Below are 22,215 nucleotides of genomic sequence, written 5' to 3' on the forward strand. Positions count from 1 at the left end.
AATATCAAAATGCAGTCTTGGGTCAATGCTGCCGGCTGAGACTGCCAAAAACTGATAGCAACTGGCCGACAATTAGCAACCAGTGCGTGCATTTGTGATCGGTGACATTGCAGAAAAGTATCCGTGTATAGTGGCATCACGTCCCCCGGTTTCATCAATTTATTTCAGTAATTTCTTGAAAACCAGGGTTGAAACAGCATCGAAATCTGATGTTGATTCATCCTACAATTTCTCGCAGATGTATATAACAACGATTGCAAGATTTAAAAAGAGAGAATTTATAAGAATACCCATTTGAAAAGACCATGAAAAAGAACTCATGAAACTAAGCAGAGAGAGAAACATAAGGAAAAATTTCGACGAGATTGAACCTCATTAAATTTCTTCCAACATTCCCATCTCTTGGCCATTCCAAAGGAATTTCATAGAATTCTTGATGTCACAATCCTTTGTACAAACGACAGAATAGGACAGTTTCCCGTACAATTTAAATCCTACAAAATTCCTCTAAAACTATTGTGCCAAAGGAACCCTTAACAATTAAAGGACAATATAATACCGCTGCAATCAAATAAGCAACAAGATTTCCACCTACTACTACTACTTGGTATCACCATCGCAGATCATCATCCTATATGAAAGTTGACACCAATTTTGCGCTGGTCAACAACTCATATTCCTTTATGTCCACTTACATCTCAACGGGCATCAGAGTACTCCAGTAGTAGTCAGAATTTTTGAAGTTTTTAATGTACAAGATGTCTACCAGTTCCTATCAAAAGATCGCATCATTCCTTGTGCAGTTCATCATGATGCTGCTGCGCGAAGGATTTTGCGTGCTCTGCGACCTCTGCTTCAAGTGTTGCCTCCAGTAATAGGTCTGAGCCTTGTGGTTTATCTGCCGGAATATAAACGGGGCAGGAGTTGTTATGAAAGTTGGTGCTAACTTAGAAAAAACCATTACATAGAGAAATTTCAAGAGAAAACTCTCCATGAAAATAGAATTTAATCATGCATTTCTTGTGAACAGAGAACATCACTTCTTTAGCAAAAAAGGACAAAAGCTTCCCCATATATAAACATGGAACTTCATGTTGTCATACGTATCTCTCTCATTACTAATACAATAATGCCAACTGCTTGAATTATATATAAGAAATGAGTTCTAATTCTGGGGGATGAACAACACAGTTTGTGGTCATTACTCGGAATGCTATGTATATGTGTGGTGTTTCTTTTGTCCGTTTGAACATTTCACACAAGTTAAATTCTAGCAGCTCATTTAGGCCTTGTTCAGCTAATCCCTCCCTCAAGCCTTGTTCTGTTAATCCCCCCAAGGGGATTGAAGGGAATTTGGAGGGGAATAGGTGTGGAATTAATCCTCCTCTATCTCCAATCCCTTCCTCATGGGGATTAACAGAACAAGCTCTTAGGTGGCTCATAGCGCGTTTGCATTAGGAAGAAAAAGAATTGTTCACAATTAAGATCCACAATGGACAAATGGCAATGCTGTCTGCCACTCTACCTCCCTGCATTACAATGTACAAACATCCGAGTTATGCTAAAGTGAAGAATTAGAACAAAAATCATTGTTTATGTACCTGAGCGGCTTGGAAGTAATCCAGCACTTTCAGCTGATATTGGTAGTACATTTAATAACCCATCACTCTCTTTGAATTGATGTCCAGAACTGCCACTCATTTCTGGGGACTCAGTTAACCTTGAATACATTGTTGCTTTGCTGTGTAGATCTGTAGAGCCTGTGTTTGCCAATTTCATGTCCTACAGAAGCACAAAGGAAATGTTTAGTATGGTACCACTTGTACTGAAATTGAAGAGATGATATTCTCGTACCTTTGATGCCAACATTGTGGGGATAACAGTTACATCAGCTTCTCTACCTTCAACTGGGCCTACAAATATATCAGTAATGGTCTCATTAGTGATCAGTCACCGATTTTTTTCTCGAACAAGGATCAGTCACCGAATTCAAATAAAGTATAGCGTAAAACCAAATTAGAAAATAATAGAGGTGATAATTAAGTAAAGAAAAGGCATCACCATTACCAGATCTATTAACGGTGTCAGCATTATCCAACCTCCCGGAAAACTTATCTGGATTTGTTCTATAAAAGCTTTCAATTTCATCATGAACCATACTGCGGATTTGATGACGAAGTTCTTCTAGCTGTGTGGTCATTGTAACTTGATTAAATTCTATCAAGAAGATTTTTCAACACGGAGAATATAATACAGAATGAAACTGTGTTAAATAACTAGTGGATATATAGTAATAAACTGCTTTTAACGTGACTGTGACTAGTAGCAATATAGGAGAAACACCATGCTCAGGCAAATTTGCAAAAATATACGAAATAAGTGAATCAACTTTGGAGCAAAAAAATAAGTTATCTTTCCTATGGATGCTTGTTGTGTATGTTTTAGGTCTCGGAGTAAGAATCAACATGGAATATATCCACAATATCTTACAGTCCATTCATGTCAAAAATATAAAATCTAATTCACTGAAGCAGCCAGCCGTTACCCATGGTATGCAGGACACTAGCAGAGCACTACCTCGTGTACACTAGCACCACAACATGCTATTGAAGAGTTTATAAACTGAAATGAGCTGTGAAAAGGTTGGCAGTTATGTCTTCGATACACTCAAATCTTAAACATTTAAAGAAAAAAAGGTAATCAACTACCCTTGTTAATTCAAAAGACAACAGGATGTTACCATACATTAAGCGCAGAGCCATCAATGGCATCATTTTTTTCTGCTTCATGATCCACGCCTACTGATAAGAGTTAATAAAGGTCCTATTAGTCAAATAATTCAAACAAAGTACTGGCAGCAAAACACCAATTAGAATAAATGGGATGGAAGCATGATAAAAAATAATCATATTTACCAGGGTTATGCTGCCTCATGAACCGTCCAGGTGTAAACCTGGATAAGTTCTGGACTTCATAACGAATTGAATCTAGCTGTGTCATAGCATCTTTAAGCTCCTTGTTAACCTGCATAAAAGTGGGGCAAATTTAATTGTACATGGTAAAAATGAGATGTACCATACAGTTTCTCAGCTCAAATTGTATATCATGAGCTATTAACAGGTTAGCAGTCCTGTATCATTCGAATTATTGAAAACTTTAATCGTTATTACAAATGAATGACCTTGTCTACAAAAAAAATGCATGCAACAGTTATAATATAATGTGTGAGACTGTAGCTAGCAAGTAGCAAATATTCCGTAAGCAGTCAGCCTCAGTTGTGTTAACAGCTAATAGTGAGTTTCAATTGATCCCAAATACGATGTTGTGAGTCATGAATAAATCCTCTTTTTGTCCAGATGTTACATGAACAAATATGGCTCAATAGGTGGGTCACTTAGTATAATATGTAGTTATTGGATGGACTTGTGCATAAACTGTTGGATAGCCATCTCAGAGGCTGAGCATCAATAAAGAAACCAGAATGATTTCATACAAACAACGCACATCCAGGGTAATTTCCAATAAATATAGAACACAACATCCTGCACAAAGAAAAAGAGCTGAATAGCAAAATGTAAGATTTTGACTTTGTTGCTTGGGAATAGTTTATTGAGATCCACGTGGAAAGAAAATGTGGACAAGGATATATCTTTCTGCAGTGGCTGCCAGTATGTCCAAATCCCCAGTCCTCACAAATGTGAACTCAGTCAGGGCAGCTCCCTTTCCATATTGAGTTATTGGCCACACATATTTTGCACCAAGCACTAGAAATGGTGTGTGAATAGACAATTACTATTGAAGATCAAGAACAGGGTGGAAAGAATTTGACATCCTTTTATGCCAATCGCAGCCATTTTTATTCAAGCCAACCTAGATAAGAAATTCAAGCAACAAAAGATATTTTAAAAGACCTTAAGATAACGTAGACCTTGACCTTGAGGAAGTGCAAAACCTTTTTTTTTTTTGGAAAAAGCTATTTCTTCCCCCATGCAAATACTTGTGATATCCCCCTCATTCACACAACTTGGCAAAATGGAAATACAACTATTATTAGAAAAAAACATCTCAAATTTTGGCGACTAGGAGATGGTGAAATCTATCTGACAGTCCACGTGGATATTCAAAGTTCTTCCAAACACTTATCACCCTGCAGTCCTCAGTTCCTCACACTGAAGAAATGGACGGTTAAATAAGTCCTTGTGGAAGGGTGGACAGGAAGAGAATGGCAGCCATTGCTTAGTCAAATGGGAAAGATAACAGACCAACAGCTCTGAGCCGAACAAGTTTAGCATAGCACTAGAATTCCACTGCTGTAGGAGTTAGTGCCCAAAAGTCATGATTGGTACAAGAATACCATGCGACACCATTGATAAACAACAATTAAATTTTCTAGTGCTCAGCATTCTCTTATTTAAATGGTGATGCTTCTTTTTTACAAAGTATTGTCCACTGCAGTATTCCACTTGGCCAAGTTCTTCATGCATTTAGTGCTAATGTGGTCTGCTAACATAATGAAAAATCAAGCAGGGTTTCCCCTCACTCTAAAATGCGCTCTGATAACAAAATAAATTAGCTGGGTATCTCTAGAACCAAGACTAGATCCTAAATAAGGTGAGACCAAAGAAGCAGATTTAAAAACAGAAGTGCTAAGTGCATGTCATAAACATGGCACAGGCACACTGAGCCTGAGGCACATTACTCTGGAATGGATATATTTATGTTTCTACATCTAAGGAAGAAAGAAAAACTGCAAAAGTAACATGATACTTGTGTTTGTATACCTGCACAACTGCACATTACTAATATTTTCACATGCTCATCTACACATCCTAGAAGTGGAATTAGCAAAACTCATGAAGGTAAAGTCTCATGTCAAAAACTTCAAAGAACAACCTATATTCATATGTAAAAAAATTCGTAGCAACTACATATTGCAACAATTAGGAAAAAAAATGTGTGTAGAATCAGGTCCTGCAGTTGTCTAGAGGTGATTCTAAGGTTGGGAGAGTTACCACAGCACCTGCTTTGCTGCAGTCTGCTCCAGGATCTCATCCATCTGCCTGCGGAACAACATAAGGCGCCCGACCGCCCTCCCCGTCATCCTCCCCGCCACCCTTGCGATCTTGATCATGTCGCTACGCTCTAACAGCAGCAAACAAACAGATAGCATTGAGCACAAAAAGAGAAATAAACCTCCTAGCATGTGCATTTCCATCAAAAAATCAAGCTCCAGTGCTCTCTCTCTCTCCAAACAATCAATCTCTTCTTCTTTCCTCAGTAATCAGCTAAAATCAAACCCAAATTCAACACCACTACAAGATTAAATGATGCAGCCTTACTCATCATGAGGGAGCACGCCCCGAGGATGACGACCAACTGGCCGGTGGAGAACCCCAGCATCCTGCCTTTCCCCCCGAATCACCGGCCGCCGCCGCCAAGAGGGGGAAGAAGACGACCTTGCAACCTCCTAGCCTACAACCCTTCCCCGCGCCAGGATCGCGGTTAAGCTAGAGCACGACGGGGCAATCCCCAACTGGCGCGTGGACCGGAAGCGCGCGCACCCGGTGGAGCCAGCCAGCGATGGCGGCGGAGCCCCAGCCGCCGGGCGGCGAGCGTGGAATGGCGGCGGCGGCTGCGGCGGCGGCGGTCGACGGGGCCTCGCAGGCTTTTTCTGCAGGGATCATTCAGCCCTGGGCTTTCACTGCCTTCCCGGCCCAATAAATTCGGGCTTTTTTTTTAGACAAAAGTACACCGAAGGTCCCTCAACTTGTCATCGAGGGTTGGTTTGGTCTGTGGCCTAAATAGGCTTTACCAAATTTTGTCAATGCTAAATTTTGGCAAGTTTTGGCATGACTAATTTTGGTAAGGCAAAGTTGTGTTTGGATTGAAGCCAAAATAGCCTAAGTTCACTATTGAAATAGCCTATTTTATTAGGCATGCCAAAATTTGGCTTCAAACCAAATAGACACTAAACACTATTGAAATTGCCAAATATTGGTAAGCCTAATTTAGGCCTCAAACTAAACCAGCCCCGAGTTACAAAATCGTCCCCCAACCGCAAAATGAGATATATGACATCTCTTAACTTACAAAACCGTTCACTATACTTCCTTCGGTGGTTTGACCCCGGTTTTATCCGACGTGACGGGTGAGCTAGTGTGGGACCTGCGTGGGCCCCACATGTCAGGATGCCACATCGTGAGTTCCCTTCCTCCTCTCTCTCTCACTCCTCTCTAGGCAGGCTGACCGGCGGTGGGGAGGAGGTCGCCGGAGAGAGGATGTTCGATGGCCAGATGGCGATGTGGCAGTGGCGACGTGGCGGCGGTGACACGGGAGAAGGGGAGGGCGGCGGCTGCGTCGTCCCCATGCCGCCACTGGCGCCGGGGAGCGCCAGGACGCCGCACGGCAGGCTGAGGCTCGACAGGGCAGTGCCGGTGGAGCACGCGATGGAGGTAGCATCACTGGCTGCTCCTGAAGAAGCAATGGCGCTTCACGGCGGTGTGCACGGGCACGGGCACAGGCAACGGTGGCAGAAGGGGGACGCCGGTGTACATGATGTTGCCGCTGGACACGGTGGGGGCGCGCCGAGGGGGGTGAGGGGGGCCAGCTGGCGCGGGCATGGGCGCTGCGGAGCACCAGCATGGAGAGGGTGATGGTGGACGTGTGTTGGGGGTGGTGGAGTGGGAGGGTCCCGACGATACGACTAGGAGGCCTACGGCGAGCTTTTAAATAAGACGAATGGTTAAACGTTAATAAAAAAAAAGTCAACGGTGTCATGCATTAAAATATGGAGGGAGTATATTAGTATAGACATTCATTGTTTTAATATCTAGAAATACATCTAGAAGCCTAATAAACAGGGGAGAAGCCAATTATTATAGGATTTCTCTATGAACGAGGATATGCATTTATTATCTTCCAAATAATGAGATATATATGAGCATTTATGCGCACATATCCATTACCATATCTATCTTGCGCTTTGATATGATTCCTAAATGACAATGTACCATGTCCTCTATTAAAAAAAAAATTCTAGTCCATTAGATCACCACAAAGTAAGACAGTCTGAAGAACAACAAAGCCATCGATCTTCACATATACTGCAGAATTTTTCAGAATAAGGAATGAGGACTAGTCACATGATGATCTTCAGCCTTCTCCTCCTGGCTATCATCATCAGGTAAACCTGCAGATTTGCACACATATGTATTAATTTCCTCCGCATATACATGATGTTTAATTTAACAGCAAATTTTACCTTCTCAACCCCTGGTTAATTTCATTCTGATCAATCATGTTTTCACAGATCTGGCGATGGCAACAAATGATGGAAATTTAGCTGCTGCTGACTGCAAAACGATAATCTTCCCAGCGTATTGTGACGATATCAAAACATGCATCCCGCTATGCACCAACAATAGCCCTCTGAAACCTGCTCCTTGGCAGCTTTCGACCGTCGTTTGCCTTGATTTGGGATGCCAGTGTACTTTCTGCCCAGAAACCGCTAGAAACTAGATCGAATTTAATCATATGCATGCTTTCATTTCACGAAACCAACGGTTCTGAAGCTTTTATATATGGTGGGGATATGAGTATGGTGTACGTACGTGTGTGCGTATTTTGGTGCCTCTAGATGTTTAGACGGTCCAGGGATGTTCTTCTTCGCGTGTGTCGGCCATGGGGGCATGATTTTAATTAGTTAAATTATGGGTTTGTTGTGACTTTATGAGAGGGATGGAATGTTTTGCTTTGGTGCCACACTGTATACATGTGGTAGTATATGGCTGGCTTCATTATTGGTATATGATGCTATCACAGAAGTAGTAGGATATTATGTATAATGATGTTATACTATTGTAATCAGTTGCCAGGGTATTTTATTTCATTATGAGTGGTATAACATATATCGATTTAATTATTAGAATCTATGTGATTCTTTTAGCATGTCAGCTTCAATATTTCTTAATTGTAGCTGGGATTTGTCCCACCACTTTTTTTTTATTTATTTCAATAAAAATTAATTGGTTGTGTGCCTTATGAGAGGCCGGGAATATATTACAGTGCAATTTTTAAAAAAGATGGTGCACTAGTGTGTAACGGTGGCTGAGTACGCCATTGACTTAGTCTTTTCATTACTACCCCTCCGTTCTAAAATATAAAAGATTTTGGGTGAATATGACGTATCATAGTACTAAAAAGAGCCTGTCTAGATTCGTAGTACTATTATACGTTTCATCCACCTAAAAACTCTTATATTTTAGGATAAATGGGGTACTAATTTAGTGTTGGAGTCATCAGTCATGTGTCATGTCCACTTATTAGGCACCGTTCTAAACAGTTAGTGCTTAGTAACACAAAAGCGAGGCGAGTCATTAATGTATGATTAATTAAATACTAACTATTATAAACTTGAAAAAAAATAAATTTATTTAATTTTCAAGAAACCTCTAAAAGATTCTTTTTTGAAAAAAAAATTCACACCATTAAGCAGCCCAGGAAATATAGATTTGTGATTCGATAAAATGCCGCTCTCGGAAAGGACCAACAGGCTGCAATGCCATTTCTCTGATTTTCTTTTCTCAGTTAAACAATGTTTTCATGTGTTTCTTTGATGAAGCTGATCAAAATCATACCCTTATCTCTCCCTCTTTTTTTCCCCATCTCTCTGTCTTGACGACGGCTCGAGACATCGTGACCAGTGTGAGAAGCAATGTCGCTGTGACTGGGGAAGGGCCCGTGCACCCGACATCCATACGCCGCCATCAGACCACCTTCTTCCTCCTCTTCCTCGGTGCCGCCATGAGCGTGCGGTTTATAAGCTGTAGGACAAACGATGAAACATCTAAAATGTTTAACTTCATATATAACAAGTACAGTGTCCATACTTTTTCGTAGTCAGGATGACAAGTTTTTTTTTTAAGTTGAACCAAATAGTCAGGATGGCAATTTATTTACCTATAGTGATGACTATGTATGGCATAATTACGCCAATTACTTCCTGGATCGAATCCAGTAGATACGAGAAAAATTGATGGCCTACTGTATCAATACAGATATACTTTTGCTGTTTTTCTTTCCAAATACTAATTCATTTTTCACATGTAGATATATAGCTAGAGAGCTAATTAAGAAGCCAGTGATTCCGTTTTTATATTAGCACAGGTATGCATTTCCTGTTTTTAAATACTCAGATACGTATATTTATTGCATATACACGGTAGCATATTTGTCATGTATATATGTTTATTTGATTCCCCAAATGACAATATACCCTCTATAAAAACACTATCAAGTCGATCTATTAGTTCACCACAAAGTACACGAGAGCCGTCATCAATCTGAAACAGAATTATTCATCAATCTCCACATAAACATCAAAAAGTTTTCAACACAACAATGAAGATTAGCCACTTGATGATCTTCGATCTTGTCCTTCTGGTTCTGTCATCAGGTAACCCTGCAGATTTGCATCCATAATTCATCCCCTCAAATTAACTGTAGCATATGCATGATTTATTAAGTCGTTCTATAATCTGTATACATGTTTTAACAACACATTTAACTCTATGAATCCTCGATTAATTTCATACTGATCATGCTACAGATATGGTGATGGCTGCGAGGATGACGAATTATGGACAGTTAGATGCTCCTGTTTGCAAAAAGATAACCTTTGAAGTGCATTGCGATGATATCAAACCATGCGTCCAGCTATGCGCGACTCAAGATCCTCTATATCCCATTCCTTCTAAGGTTGCATCTATTGTTTGCCACAATAGTTCAGAATGCGAGTGCATGTACTGCCCAAGAGCTATTAGAAATTAAATTAAACTAAACACGCCTGCAATCGGTTAAATTTGATAGTTTTGATAAGTTTAAAGCGCGTGTTTACGTGCGGTGGTGTGAGTGTGGTGCGTGTCCAGCAGTAGGATGTAGGCTTAGGCCATGATCATAGCAGTGTACTTCTGTGCTTGCTTTTGATGAATTTTGAAGTCTGAAGCCAAATTCAAGTTTTTGGTTAATTGCTTCTTCCAACATGTGTCCATTCTGGTGTTGATTTTTTGGAAAAGTTAAATTTTCCTCGGGGAGTTATTAGGTGATAGATGGATTGAATTGCGTTCGCAGTCAAGAAATATGTCACAGTTTAATTGATTTTTGGTTGCTGTGAGAAGAAATGAAGAATGAAACGCTTTGCTTTGATGCCACTCTGTGTACATGGTGGTGTTTCATTTTTGGAGGTGTCGTCGGTTGACTTAGCGTTGACGGTTGATCTAACGATCTGAAATATGTTGACTTGACGGTTGATTCTTGACAAATGTAGTGGTGGAGTCCTTTCCACCCTTTAAGGTTTACTAATTGCTTCCCAAAAACACCCTGGAGTACTCAATCATTCATCTTTAAAAAACACCTTCTTTTTAGATAGTCCACTGGCTATTTTTATTATCCTTGTATTCTCTCTATTGGTTAAAAACTATCGTGGCACCGCGCATGCCCACCTCTAATCATCATGTGTAAAAATCATTAATTAGAGCTTAGAGCAGGTACAATAAGATTTAAAAGCCGGTGATAAAAAAATCCATATAGGCTTAGACGATGAGCTGGCGCAGAGAGAAAATGAAAGAGAGGATAAGCCGGCGACAAAATAGTCGTCGGGATGCACGCGCACTCCAAGAGAAGTGGGCTTGCTGCTGTGCACTTCATGAGCTGATAATCGCAGCCATTGGTCGAGAAAAAGTAAAGGAAGAGAGAGAATATGATAACAAACAACCCCTTAGTTGCTTGGTATTGGAAACTAATCCGGTAATCCATCATGTACGTAAAATGAGACGACTCATTAAAACATGATTAATTAAGTATTAGCTTTTTAAAAATAGATTAATATATTTTTTAAAAGCAACTTTTATAGAACTTTTTGAAAAAGAAAAAACACCATTTAGTAGTTTGGAAAGTGTGCACGTGAAAAATGAAGGAAGCAAGTTGGAACTTCGACAAAAATAACTTAGCCTAAATATGGGAGAGAGCATTTGTTGTCAGATCTAGTTCATATTTGTCTGTGATATTTGCTCCGGTCCAACAAAAAGGATCTCGAGGTAACGGTACCTCATGATACCAAATCGTTTCTGATCGTTGGATCTAACAATACTCATCATGCTCAGCTAGATCCAACGATCAAAAACAATTTGGTACCGGTATCTCAAGGTATTTTTTTTTGTTGGACCGGAGCAAATCTCATTTTATGTATGTCTCTCGCACTTAGCAATCCGAACAGGAGATGTTTTGCTAAGACCATTCAGAGTGGGCCTTGCTATCATTCAGCCCTAGGCCTTCACGTATGCCACGAAGAGAGAGAATCCACGCCACATGTTTGGATGGGCCCACAGAATTAAGGAACGCGTGACCAATATTGGGCACACGGACTTTGACTCGATCGGGCACAGGCACAGGGAGAGGAGGCTATGGGCACACTGTGGAGTTCGTGGCATGCGGCACCATTCCTCACCACGTCGCTTATTTGGCAACCCAGGCCACATAAAATTCAAGGCGCATTGCTATTGTCCTAAGGATGTGAAAGATCACTTTAGTTCCTCCAACTGTATGCTGAACCATATTTTATGCTTCTATGCTATTCTATTATAAAGTCTAAAGTTTCAAAAAGAAAAGATGATGAATACGGATTTTCTTCTAGATATACTGTAGGAATGTGTCACAGTTTAATTGGTTATGGGTTGCTATGAGAAAATGAAAGGCATTAAATTGCTTTGATTGTCACACTGGTGGTGTTTCAGTTTCAGGGTCGTCTGTTGACTTGACGTTGATCTAATGATCTGGAATCTGTTGACTTAGACTGTTACTCCCTCCGGTTTTACGACGTTTTAAATAATGATATGGTCTTTAAAATATATCTTTGATTTTATTTTAGTGTTATAATATATTTAATAAATATAAATACATATTTACTTTTAATATAGGACTTTTAAAAGTTATAAAAATTTGATAACAACCTTATTTAAAATATAAAAAATATCAACAATTATAAAATCAGAGGGATAATTGATACTGAAGTAGTGAAGTCCACCTTTTAGTCCCTCAGTCCTTTTAGCCTAACAACTTGTCCCAAGAGCATAGTTTTAGAATGGTCCACTATCTCTATTTAATATTCCCTTCCTCTCAAATAAGTGCATTCCTCTAGTTTACATTTAAACTAATCGAAATATCTCTGTTTTAAAATATTGTATTTTTAAATTAGAGACATAATAGAAAACACATAAATGACCACGATAACCTTTTTTAGTAACCTCACTACATGCACACATTCAGTACATAAACATAATCCTTTCTTTCTATAAAGCTAATAATCCACTAAACACCTAAAATTTAACATACAAGTATAGTATTTATTAGCACTTCTAAAACCTAAGTGCAAGCATGTCACATCAACCCCATTAAACACGCAAAGCTCAACATATAAACATATAGTAATTATATCAACAATTTATTTCAATCTAAAACTAAACATACACATTCTAAATCATCATTCTCGAATCATTTTCGTAATATTTCAATCCAAATCATTTCATCATTCTCCGATATCTACCATATATCCCACAGCAAAGCGCGCGGGACATCATCCAGTTAAAAGAAAGTTTAATGCAATTAAAAGAGGAAAAAGTACGAATTACCCCCTGAACTATCGCGGTTGACCGAATTACCCACCCGTACTCGAAAACCAGATATTGCTCACCCTAAACTTTCAATACCGGACGAATTACCCCCTACTCAAAACCGGAACGGTTTTGGTCCTACGTGGCATACATGTGGCGCTAATGTGGCAATCCAATAAAAAAAAGTTAACATGGCCCCACATGTCATGGAATACTCCAACTCTCTCTCTCTCTCTCTCTCCTTCCCTCCGGTGTTGCGGGCACAGGCGCGCGGCGTGGCATCGAGCCAGAAGCGACGGGGACGACAGCGATGGCCGCCGAGGAGGAGTCGTGCTTGCCGGCAAAGACCAAGGAGGAGCTGTGCGCCGGCGGATGCGGGGGAGGAGCCACTCGCGCAGGCAGAATCAAGGAGGCCTCATCGCCGTAGTCCGCCGCCCGCCCGCTCGCTCCACCGTCCTCCTCGGCGCATTCCTCCCGCCCTCCCCACGATGCCGCTACTCGCCGCCTCCATCGTCCTCCTCGGCATGGCCCGCCGCCTCCATCGTCCTCCTCGTCGCGTCCCGCCACCCGCCGCGCCCTTATTGTCCTCCTCGTTGCAGCCCGCCGCCTCCACCATCCTCCTCGGCGCAGCTGGCCGTCCCGTGATGCCGCAGCTTTCCTCCCACCGTGCCCCGTCGGCGCTTGGGGCGGTGGAGGGGGCGGCGGAGCTTGGGACGCCCGCGGCCGCCGCTTTCCTCCCGCCGCAGCGTCGTGCGCCCATGCCCAACCGTCTCTTGGGGCGGTGGAGGGGGCGGCGGAGCTTCGAACACCCACAGCCGCTGCTGCGGCCACCGCCTTCCTCCCCCGCAGCGCCGCGTCCCACTGCCGCCTCCCGGCCGCCCGGCGCCCTCGCCTCGCCCACACAGCCGTACCCGACGCTGCCAGCCATGCGCACCTACGCTTGCGGGACAGAGATAATAGGAAGAGGTGAAGAAGAGGTATGAAGGGTGGGTCCCACCTATTTTTAAAGGAAAATGCTGACTGGATTGCCTCGCGTACACCACGTAGGACAAAACCACTTTGGATTGGATCGAGGGGGATAATTCGTCCAGTATTAAAAGTTTAGGGTGAGCAATATCTGGTTTTCGAGTAAAGAGAGGGATAATTCATACTTTTTCCGTTAAAAGAAGAAGTAATGGAAAGATGGGAGGCGAGGAGACAACATTTGCATGTAACTAATTTATCATGTCCCATCAGTAGAAATATAATATTTTAGACAATTTAAATGATGGAGATAGTAGTGCTTTATTTTTTTTTTTCTTTCCGTTTTAATCATCGAACCAGTATTACGTCCTCCTCTTGAAGCGTATATAGTTTTTTAATCTCGTTCTTAATCTCTCTTTATTAGTTAAAACTAAACTCCTTTAGGACAAAGGAAGTACTGCTTAACTATTAATGTTATTTGGGCTAAAATTAAATAACTAAACCGCTATATTTTAGTTTGCAAAATCTATTTTCTACAAGAATTCAGGAGTTAAGGCCTTAAGGAGCATTTAACACTACAAAAATTGCAGTGCATGATGGCAAATACATCCATGCAATGGCGGATCTAACATGAGGGCTATGGGATCCCAAGCCGGGCTATGTATAACCATGAGAACCCCTATAAAGTCTCCACTAAAATTTTCCTGTTGTATATCCATTAGAAGAGGGCCGGGGGCTATAGTTTTATATACTCCCTCCGTTTCGAAATGTTTGACGCCGTTGACTGTTTATCATATGTTTGACCGTTCGTCTTATTCAAAAAATTTAAGTAATTATTAATTCTTTTCCTATCATTTGATTCATTTTTAAATATATTTTTATTTAGGCATATAATTTTACATATCTCACAAAAGTTTTTGAATAAGACGAATGGTCAAACATGTGCTAAAAAGTCAACGGTGTCAAACATTTCGAAACAGAGGGAGTAGTTTGTTCCGCCGGCCGTGCATCCATGCCTTAACACCTTTTATCATGTCTGATATCAGACGTACGTATGGGTGTGGGTTAAGTAGCTGATGTGACCATGGCTACTACAGATACAACCATAGCTCACATCATGAATGAACAAGATGATATCAAGATCAAGTCCTCCAAGTGCTGGAATCCGATTCGGCCACCCGCTACACTGCTGACTTCAAACGGCTACCGAATCTGCATACGACCTCCGTTTTCGGCCCATGAGTACTTGATGGAAAGTTCTCGGAGTCCTCTTTCCAACAGATCTGGCCTCATCAGCAGACTCCATCTCGTTTGGCCACAAATACAAAAACAAGGTGCTGCGTCACCTGTCATGGGCCAATGGGCTTGTAACTTCGTTTGGGACCCCGGCCCAAGTGGGGCCCATGTGGGGTGCACCCCAACTAGGTGGAGGACGACCTAGAAGTCATCCCACCTCCTTAAATAGTTAGGTACCCCTTCAGGGTTTCTTGGGTTTTGATTAATTGTAAGTTTAGCCATTGCTACTTCGCTTGCAGCGCGCGTGTCGACTAGACCGTCCGTCTGCTTGTTCGGAACCCCGCTTTATCGTGCATCAATTTATCTTTGTGCGTCTTGTCTATCTAGCAATTCAGTTGCTTTATATCTTGTTCTTGCTTGTTCTCGATTGCTTGCAGGAATAAGGTTGATCTGCACCGGCAAGATCAACAACCCACGGAGAGGTGTATCGATCGCTAAGGCGCAACGCAACGTCTTGTACGGTTGTAGTCGGATCGTCAACGTTTCTCCCAAATCGTAGTTATCACAACTCACCGAAAGATCGGGCCAACAACAGCTTTGAGTGTCGAGAGGAACTCAGGGTCCATCAGGTGGTATCAGAGCTGACATTTTGTTCAACAAACTGCAATGTTTAAAACAAGATACCAGAACTGTTACTTCATACTATCATGATATGCATGCTTGTTTATTACGTTGTGGTTTAGATGAGTGCGAAGAAGCTACAGAGTTAAGGTTTTTACGTGGGCTTAATAAAGAAATTCAGGACATGCTTGTTTGTCAAAGTTATAGTTCTTTTGCTCATTTGTTACAACTTGCTTGCCATGCGGAAAAACAAATTGAGGATGTGAACAAGAAACAAGTTGTGCATGTGCCTCCTATTACTAATATTTTGCAGGAAGTGAACAACTGCAACAAGGAGGAGAGAGACATGAAAGAGCCGTTAGTCCCATTGTTCACACTCAAAGTCGAGGCACCTCCATCATCTGAAGAGGGCATCAAAGGTAAACTTAATGGTGCTGAAATTAAGCAAGGTGAGTGTATTGTTAATGAATTGAATTTGTCCACTTTTCATGCTATAGTAGAGCAACCATTAGTGGAACCAACTGCTGAGTTTCCTTTTTCACAAGTTGATTTGTTTGCTGTTCCTTGTGATAAAGAAGAGTTGTGTGATAATGCTTCACTTATATCAATGCCACAACTAGTGAATAAACATGCTATTTCTAATGTCAATTCTTTATGCCATGATTTTAAGCATGTTATTCATATTGCTAATGAAGTAGAGGAATGTGAATTGACTTCATCTTTAAATATTTTGGGCTATGTTCAGGGTGATGATTTTTGTGAGCTCGATAATTTGAGGGAGAAATTATTTGCTAAGTCTGATTTGCCATGTCCAACTAATGCTATTTTCCATATCTTTGGCGAATATAATGATAGAGGAATATATTTGGTGCCTAGAGTTTTCATTTGTTCGGATTTAGAGAAACATGTTATTGCTAATCACACAACTTCGAGTTTCTCTAGTTTTGATTGGATGAAACAGGTTATTTTGAATGGACTATGTGGCGAGCACCATATGGAAAAACCGAGGACGGTTTTCCGTGAAGAAGGGGAGGATGATGTGACCATGGCTACTACAGATACAACCATAGCTCACATCATGGATGAACAAGATGATATCAAGATCAAGTCCTCCAAGTGTTGGAATCCGATTCGGCCACCCACTACACTGCTGACTTCAAACGGCTACCGAATCTGCATACGACCTCCGTTTTCGGCCCATGAGTACTTGATGGAAAGTTCTCGGAGTCCTCTTTCCAACAGATCTGGCCTCATCAGCAGACTCCATCTCGTTTGGCCACAAATACAAAAACAAGGTGCTGCGTCACCTGTCATGGGCCAATGGGCTTGTAACTTCGTTTGGGACCCCGGCCCAAGTGGGGCCCATGTGGGGTGCACCCCAACCAGGTAGAGGACGACCTAGAAGTCATCCCACCTCCTTAAATAGTTAGGTACCCCTTCAGGGTTTCTTGGGTTTTGATTAATTGTAAGTTTAGCCATTGCTACTTCGCTTGCAGCGCGCGTGTCGACTAGACCGTCCGTCTGCTTGTTCGGAACCCCGCTTTATCGTGCATCAATTTATCTTTGTGCGTCTTGTCTATCTAGCAATTCAGTTGCTTTATATCTTGTTCTTGCTTGTTCTCGATTGCTTGCAGGAATAAGGTTGATCTGCACCGGCAAGATCAACAACCCACGGAGAGGTGTATCGATCGCTAAGGCGCAACGCAACGTCTTGTACGGTTGTAGTCGGATCGTCAACGTTTCTCCCAAATCGTAGTTATCACAACTCACCGAAAGATCGGGCCAACAACAGCTTTGAGTGTCGAGAGGAACTCAGGGTCCATCAATAGCATATCTGTCAATTAGTAATCAACTCACAATTTCGTGGCTAAGAATTTACCGAGCATCACACTTTGACGCGCTAACTAGTTTAATCCAGAAGAAATCCAAAAGAGTGGCTGCTGGGAACGACCTTTGGTCCAGCAGCGAACTCCATACGGCATGAACAAAACACTCAGGATTATAAATGAAAGCCATGACCCAATCTTGATGGCATTCACCATTTCACCACACAAAGGTTGCACAATCTGCAGTTGTTGATTCTCGCTTCCTCCTCGATCTTCCTCGTGGTTGCATTCCGGAAATGGAGCGCGCATCGGTGATCGGGGGCACCATGGTCTCGCTCATGGTGAAGCTCAGCTCCATCGCCGGGCCGAGGTATTCGCTGATGGCGGGCGCGAGGAGTGATGTCATCTTCCTCGGGGCCGAGCTCGAGAGCATGCACGCCTTCCTCGAGAAGCTCTCCGGGGTGGACGGTCCGGACCCTCAGGTGAGGTGCTGGATGAAGGAGGTGAGGGAGCTGGCCTACGACGTCGAGGATTGCATCGACGAGTTCATGCACCGTGTCGATGTCGTCCATGGTGCCGTGACCTCTAACCATGGCTTCAGCAGCCTTAGGGGTTTGGTGAGCCATGCCACCCGGCTCGTGGCCGTGGCTTGGATGCACCACCGCCTCGCCGGTGAGCTCAAGGGCCTAAAGGCCCGTGCCATCGAGGTGAGCGAACGGCGATCGAGGTACAAATTGGGGGATGACATAGGGATGCTAGGAGGCTCGGCCATGGCCACCGACCCACGGGTCAGTGTCCTCTACGCCGACACACCAGATCTCGTTGGGATTGATCGACCAGCGAGTGAAATGGTGAACTGGTTAACTGATGATGTGTGCACTCTCAAGGTGCTCTCAATCATCGGGTTTGGTGGTTTAGGAAAGACGACTCTTGCCATGGAGGTGTACCGTAGAGTTGGAGGGCAGTATAGTTGTAAAGCTTTCGCAACTGTATCACAAAAGCTTGACATGAAGAAGCTCTTGAAGGACTTGTTATCGCAGATTGCACAAAATGAGGTTGACCACATGGGCACTTGGGAGGAAGGTCAACTCATTCGCAAGCTTAGAGAGTGCCTACTGAACAAAAGGTAGGCCCTGTTTAGATTCCAACTTTCTTTTCAAACTTCCAACTTTTTTGTCACATTAAACTTTTCTATACAAAAACTTTCAACTTTTCCTTCACATCGTTCCAATTTCTTCAAACTTCTAATTTTAGCGTGGAACTAAACACAACCGTAATACTTTAGGGCACATTCTTTTCAGCGGTTCGTTTTGGCTAATTAGATGCACGTAAAACAAGAAATGTGATTAATATATATTAATTGAGTATTAATATTAAAAACTTGGAAAATTGACTTCTTTGACTTTTATAAAGCAAAATTTATATAGAAAATTTTCACACGAAATATACCGTTTAGCAGTTTAAAAAACATGCTATACATAAGCATTTATTCTCATGTTGTCAGAGGCTACTCATTTCCTCCATCCATCAAGCCATCTACTCTGATTTGGCGACTTTTCATACCACAGTTTCAAAAATACTATTGCCTCCGTCCCAAAATATAACAACTTTTAATTGAATGAAACATACCTTAGTACTAAATTGTTATATTTTAGGACGGGTGTAGTATTTTTGCTAAAACTTTCCACAACAATATTGTTTAGGGCTTGATCAATTTAGGAAAATTTTTAACTCGTATGAATAGAAAAATAAAGGAATAGGAATGCATGTACACATCACATCAATTCATAGGATTTTTTCAAGAAGTTTGAATGGATGAATGTTGTTTTTATATTCTCTCTATAACTCGTATGAAAAGAAAAATTCCTTTGATTTTCTATACTCTATTTTTATAAACCAAATGACACTGGCAGGAATTAATTCTTAGAAATTCAAATCCCTTGTTTTTCTTCAAACCAAAGCCCTTAGATAACTTTTCTCTAAGCTATTTGTTAAATTTTCATCTACCCATAATGTATCCAATCATCCAGTTAGAACGTGCTCTTATGATGTGTGGGGCGCAGAGTGGGGGCGACACCAGGAATTAGAGTGCACAGACGCACTAGGGGAAGAACCTTTGCAAATATTTGGCCCCGTTCTTTTCTCCGATAAAAGTTGGATAAACTTTTGGATACTCGTGGCACGCTTTTCAAACTGCTAAACGGTGCATTTCGTGCAAAAACTTTCTATACGAAAGTTGATTTAAAATATCATATTAATCTATTTTTCAATTTTATAATAATTAAAACTAAATTAATCATACATTAATATCACCTCGTTTTACGTAAAAAAAACTAAATCTTCATCTTTATCTTCATCTTCAGGAGAAAAGAACACCATCTTTATCTAGTTCACCAATCGATATAAAAGGAAGTCGTTCACTAACTAGTAGGAGTACTAAGTAAATATAATACCAGTATTGTGAAGCAGTAGAAAATTTGAAGTTGTATCGTGAAGTACTCCCTCCACTTTGCAAATATTTATTGTTTTGGGCATGACTTATGTGACTTTGGGAAAATATTTACTTTAGAAAGATAGAAATCATATGTATATATTAATCTTGAAAAGTACTTCATTAAAATCATGTATTCGTTGATATTTCTATATATATTATAATATAAAATAGTGGTCAAATTTGTTTTTTTGGACGATGTCCTTGTTCAAAACAACAAGTATTTACAAAATAGAGGGAAGATGTCTTTGGAACTTCTCTAAAGAGTATTGATCTTAATGCACTGACTTTTCTAACCAGTGGCTGAATTGTTCCATAGGTACTTCATCATAATTGATGATGTTTGGAGTAAATCAGCATGGGAGAAAGTGAGATGTGCTCTACCTGAGAACAATCATTGCAGCAGGCTGCTAACAACTACGAGAATTGACTCAGTAGCAAAGTCATGTTGTTCTCACCCTGATGATCTCATCTACAGAATTGAACCACTCAAAGCATCAGATTCCAGAAACTTGTTTTTCAAGAGAATTTTTGGCTATGAGGATGTATGCCCACCACAGTTGAAGGAAGTTTCAGACCAGATCTTGAAAAAATGTTGTGGTTCACCATTGGCAATAATCAGCATAGCTAGCCTGTTAGCTAGCAAGCCTGTCATGTTGAAGGAGCAGTGGGAAAAGGTGCTTATATCTATAGGTTCTGCATTAGAGAAGAACTCTGATCTTGAAGGAATGAAACAAATACTTTCCCTCAGTTACTATGACCTCCCTTACTACCTGAAGACATGTTTGCTATACCTCAGTTTGTATCCTGAGGACTTCAAGATTGAGAGGGATAGCCTGATCCAGCAATGGATTGCGGAAGGATTCATCGGCGAAGAAAGAGGCCAGTCTGTGGAGGATGTAGCAGAGAGTTACTTCAATGAGCTCATCAACAGAAGTATGGTCCAACCAATGGATATAAATTGTGATGGTAAAGCTCATGCTTGTCGGGTGCATGACATGATGCTTGAGCTTATAATATCGAAGGCAATTGAAGAGAATTTTGTCACTTTGTTAGGTGGTCATCCTGTTGCAGCTAAACCGCAAGGAATCACTCGCCGATTATCTATCCAATGTGATAAAGAGATTACCAAAACAAAAGGAGGAATGAATCTGCTTCATGCTAGATCCCTAAGTTTATATGTACAAGCTTGCCAGTTACCTCCATTGTCCGATTTTCGGGTCTTGAGAGTATTAAATCTTGAGGGATGCCTAGGCTTGTGTGACAATCATCTGAAAGATATCAGCATTTTGTTTCACTTGAAGTATTTGAGCCTTTGTAGAACATGGATTTCAAAACTCCCACCAGAAATAGGAGACCTGCATAGTTTGGAAACATTAGACATAAGGGACACAAATATAGAAGAACTACCTGGAACCATTATTAGGATTGTGCAACTGAAGTATATACTTAGTGGTGGCCATACATGGGGAAAAATAAAGCTACCTGATGGTATAGGGAGCATGGCATCCCTAAGAGTCATATCTGGATTCAATATTTGTTGTAGCTCGACCAATGCAGTGCAAGAACTTGGTACTCTGAAAGGTTTAAGGGAGCTTACAATCAACTGGACTGATTTCAGCTCCGGCGATATGAAGCGCCAAGAGGCTATGATGAATACTCTTGGCAAACTTGGCACAAGTAACCTCCAATCTTTCGCGATTTGCAGTCGCAACTTCGGTTCCCTGGAGTTCTTAGATTCCTGGTCGCCACCACCAAATCATCTTCAGAGATTTCGGCTGTCTGCATACTACTTTCTCCCAAGAGTTCCAAGGTGGATGGCATCACTCTGCAATCTCATTCATTTAAACATTAACATTGAAAAACTACCAAATGAAGACATTCAGATCCTTCAGGATTTGCCGTCTCTACTTCATCTTGACTTATGGTTGAAATCACCTCAGAAGGAGGACAAGATAGTTATTCATGGAGTAGGCTTCCCATACTTACAAGAGTTAATCTTCAGTTGTGAAGGAACCTCTTTGATATTTGAACCAGCAGCTTTGCCAAAACTTGAGAGGCTACAGATGGCAGTTCATGTAAAGGAGGCAAAATCATATGGTTACCAATTTGGTATTGAGCACCTTAGATCACTCAAGAAAATTTACATCCAATTATTGTGTGCCGGTGCAAGTGCTCTAGACATCGAGGATGCTGAAGATGCAATCCACAATATTGTGAAGTTTCATCCTGGTCATCCTAGGATAGATATCCAAAAGTGTGGTATGGACATGCACTTAGAGGAGAGAAATAAGAGGCAGCATCCCGAAGAAAAGAATGTGCAAAACATGAATGCTAGCAAAGAAGATATGAACCATGCCAACAAGAAAAGAAAAGAATATCAAAGCTCTAGTGCACAATAATCTCTATGTAA

The 22,215-nt window shown here is 41.3% G+C and overlaps 2 protein-coding genes across 2 annotated transcripts; one reads left to right on the top strand and one right to left on the bottom strand.

The window, feature by feature from the left end:
* Positions 1–359: 359 nt before the first annotated feature.
* On the bottom strand, positions 360–5,652 carry LOC127753749 (uncharacterized). Its single transcript, XM_052279174.1, has 8 exons — positions 5,340–5,652; positions 5,021–5,142; positions 2,916–3,024; positions 2,746–2,801; positions 2,068–2,188; positions 1,855–1,913; positions 1,602–1,782; positions 360–898 (listed from the first exon to the last, which is right to left on the bottom strand). The coding sequence occupies exons 1-8, from the start codon at positions 5,398–5,400 to the stop codon at positions 789–791; spliced, it is 819 nt and encodes a 272-aa protein (XP_052135134.1). The 5' UTR covers positions 5,401–5,652; the 3' UTR covers positions 360–788.
* An 11,755-nt stretch (positions 5,653–17,407) lies between these two features.
* LOC127755766 (disease resistance protein Pik-2-like) lies at positions 17,408–22,204 on the top strand. Its single transcript, XM_052281422.1, has 2 exons — positions 17,408–18,437; positions 20,122–22,204. Exons 1-2 carry the CDS (start codon positions 17,608–17,610, stop codon positions 22,202–22,204), a joined length of 2,913 nt encoding a protein of 970 aa, XP_052137382.1. The 5' UTR covers positions 17,408–17,607.
* The last annotated feature ends 11 nt before the right edge of the window (positions 22,205–22,215 follow it).

Source organism: Oryza glaberrima, chromosome 11 (assembly GCF_000147395.1).
Source record: "Oryza glaberrima chromosome 11, OglaRS2, whole genome shotgun sequence".
Lineage (NCBI taxonomy): Eukaryota > Viridiplantae > Streptophyta > Magnoliopsida > Poales > Poaceae > Oryza > Oryza glaberrima.

Excerpts from the sequence above, each read along its gene's own strand:
- LOC127755766 (XM_052281422.1), top strand. The coding sequence starts at position 17,608 with ATGGAGCGCGCATCGGTGATCGGGGGCACCATGGTCTCGCTCATGGTG. Across the intron at positions 18,438-20,121 it reads GAGTGCCTACTGAACAAAAG|GTACTTCATCATAATTGATG; the intron begins GTAGGCCCTGTT and ends ATTGTTCCATAG.
- LOC127753749 (XM_052279174.1), bottom strand. The coding sequence starts at position 5,400 with ATGCTGGGGTTCTCCACCGGCCAGTTGGTCGTCATCCTCGGGGCGTGC. Across the intron at positions 3,025-5,020 it reads AGCAGACTGCAGCAAAGCAG|GTTAACAAGGAGCTTAAAGA; the intron begins GTGCTGTGGTAA and ends ACTTTTATGCAG. Across the intron at positions 1,914-2,067 it reads TGACACCGTTAATAGATCTG|GCCCAGTTGAAGGTAGAGAA; the intron begins GTAATGGTGATG and ends ATATATTTGTAG.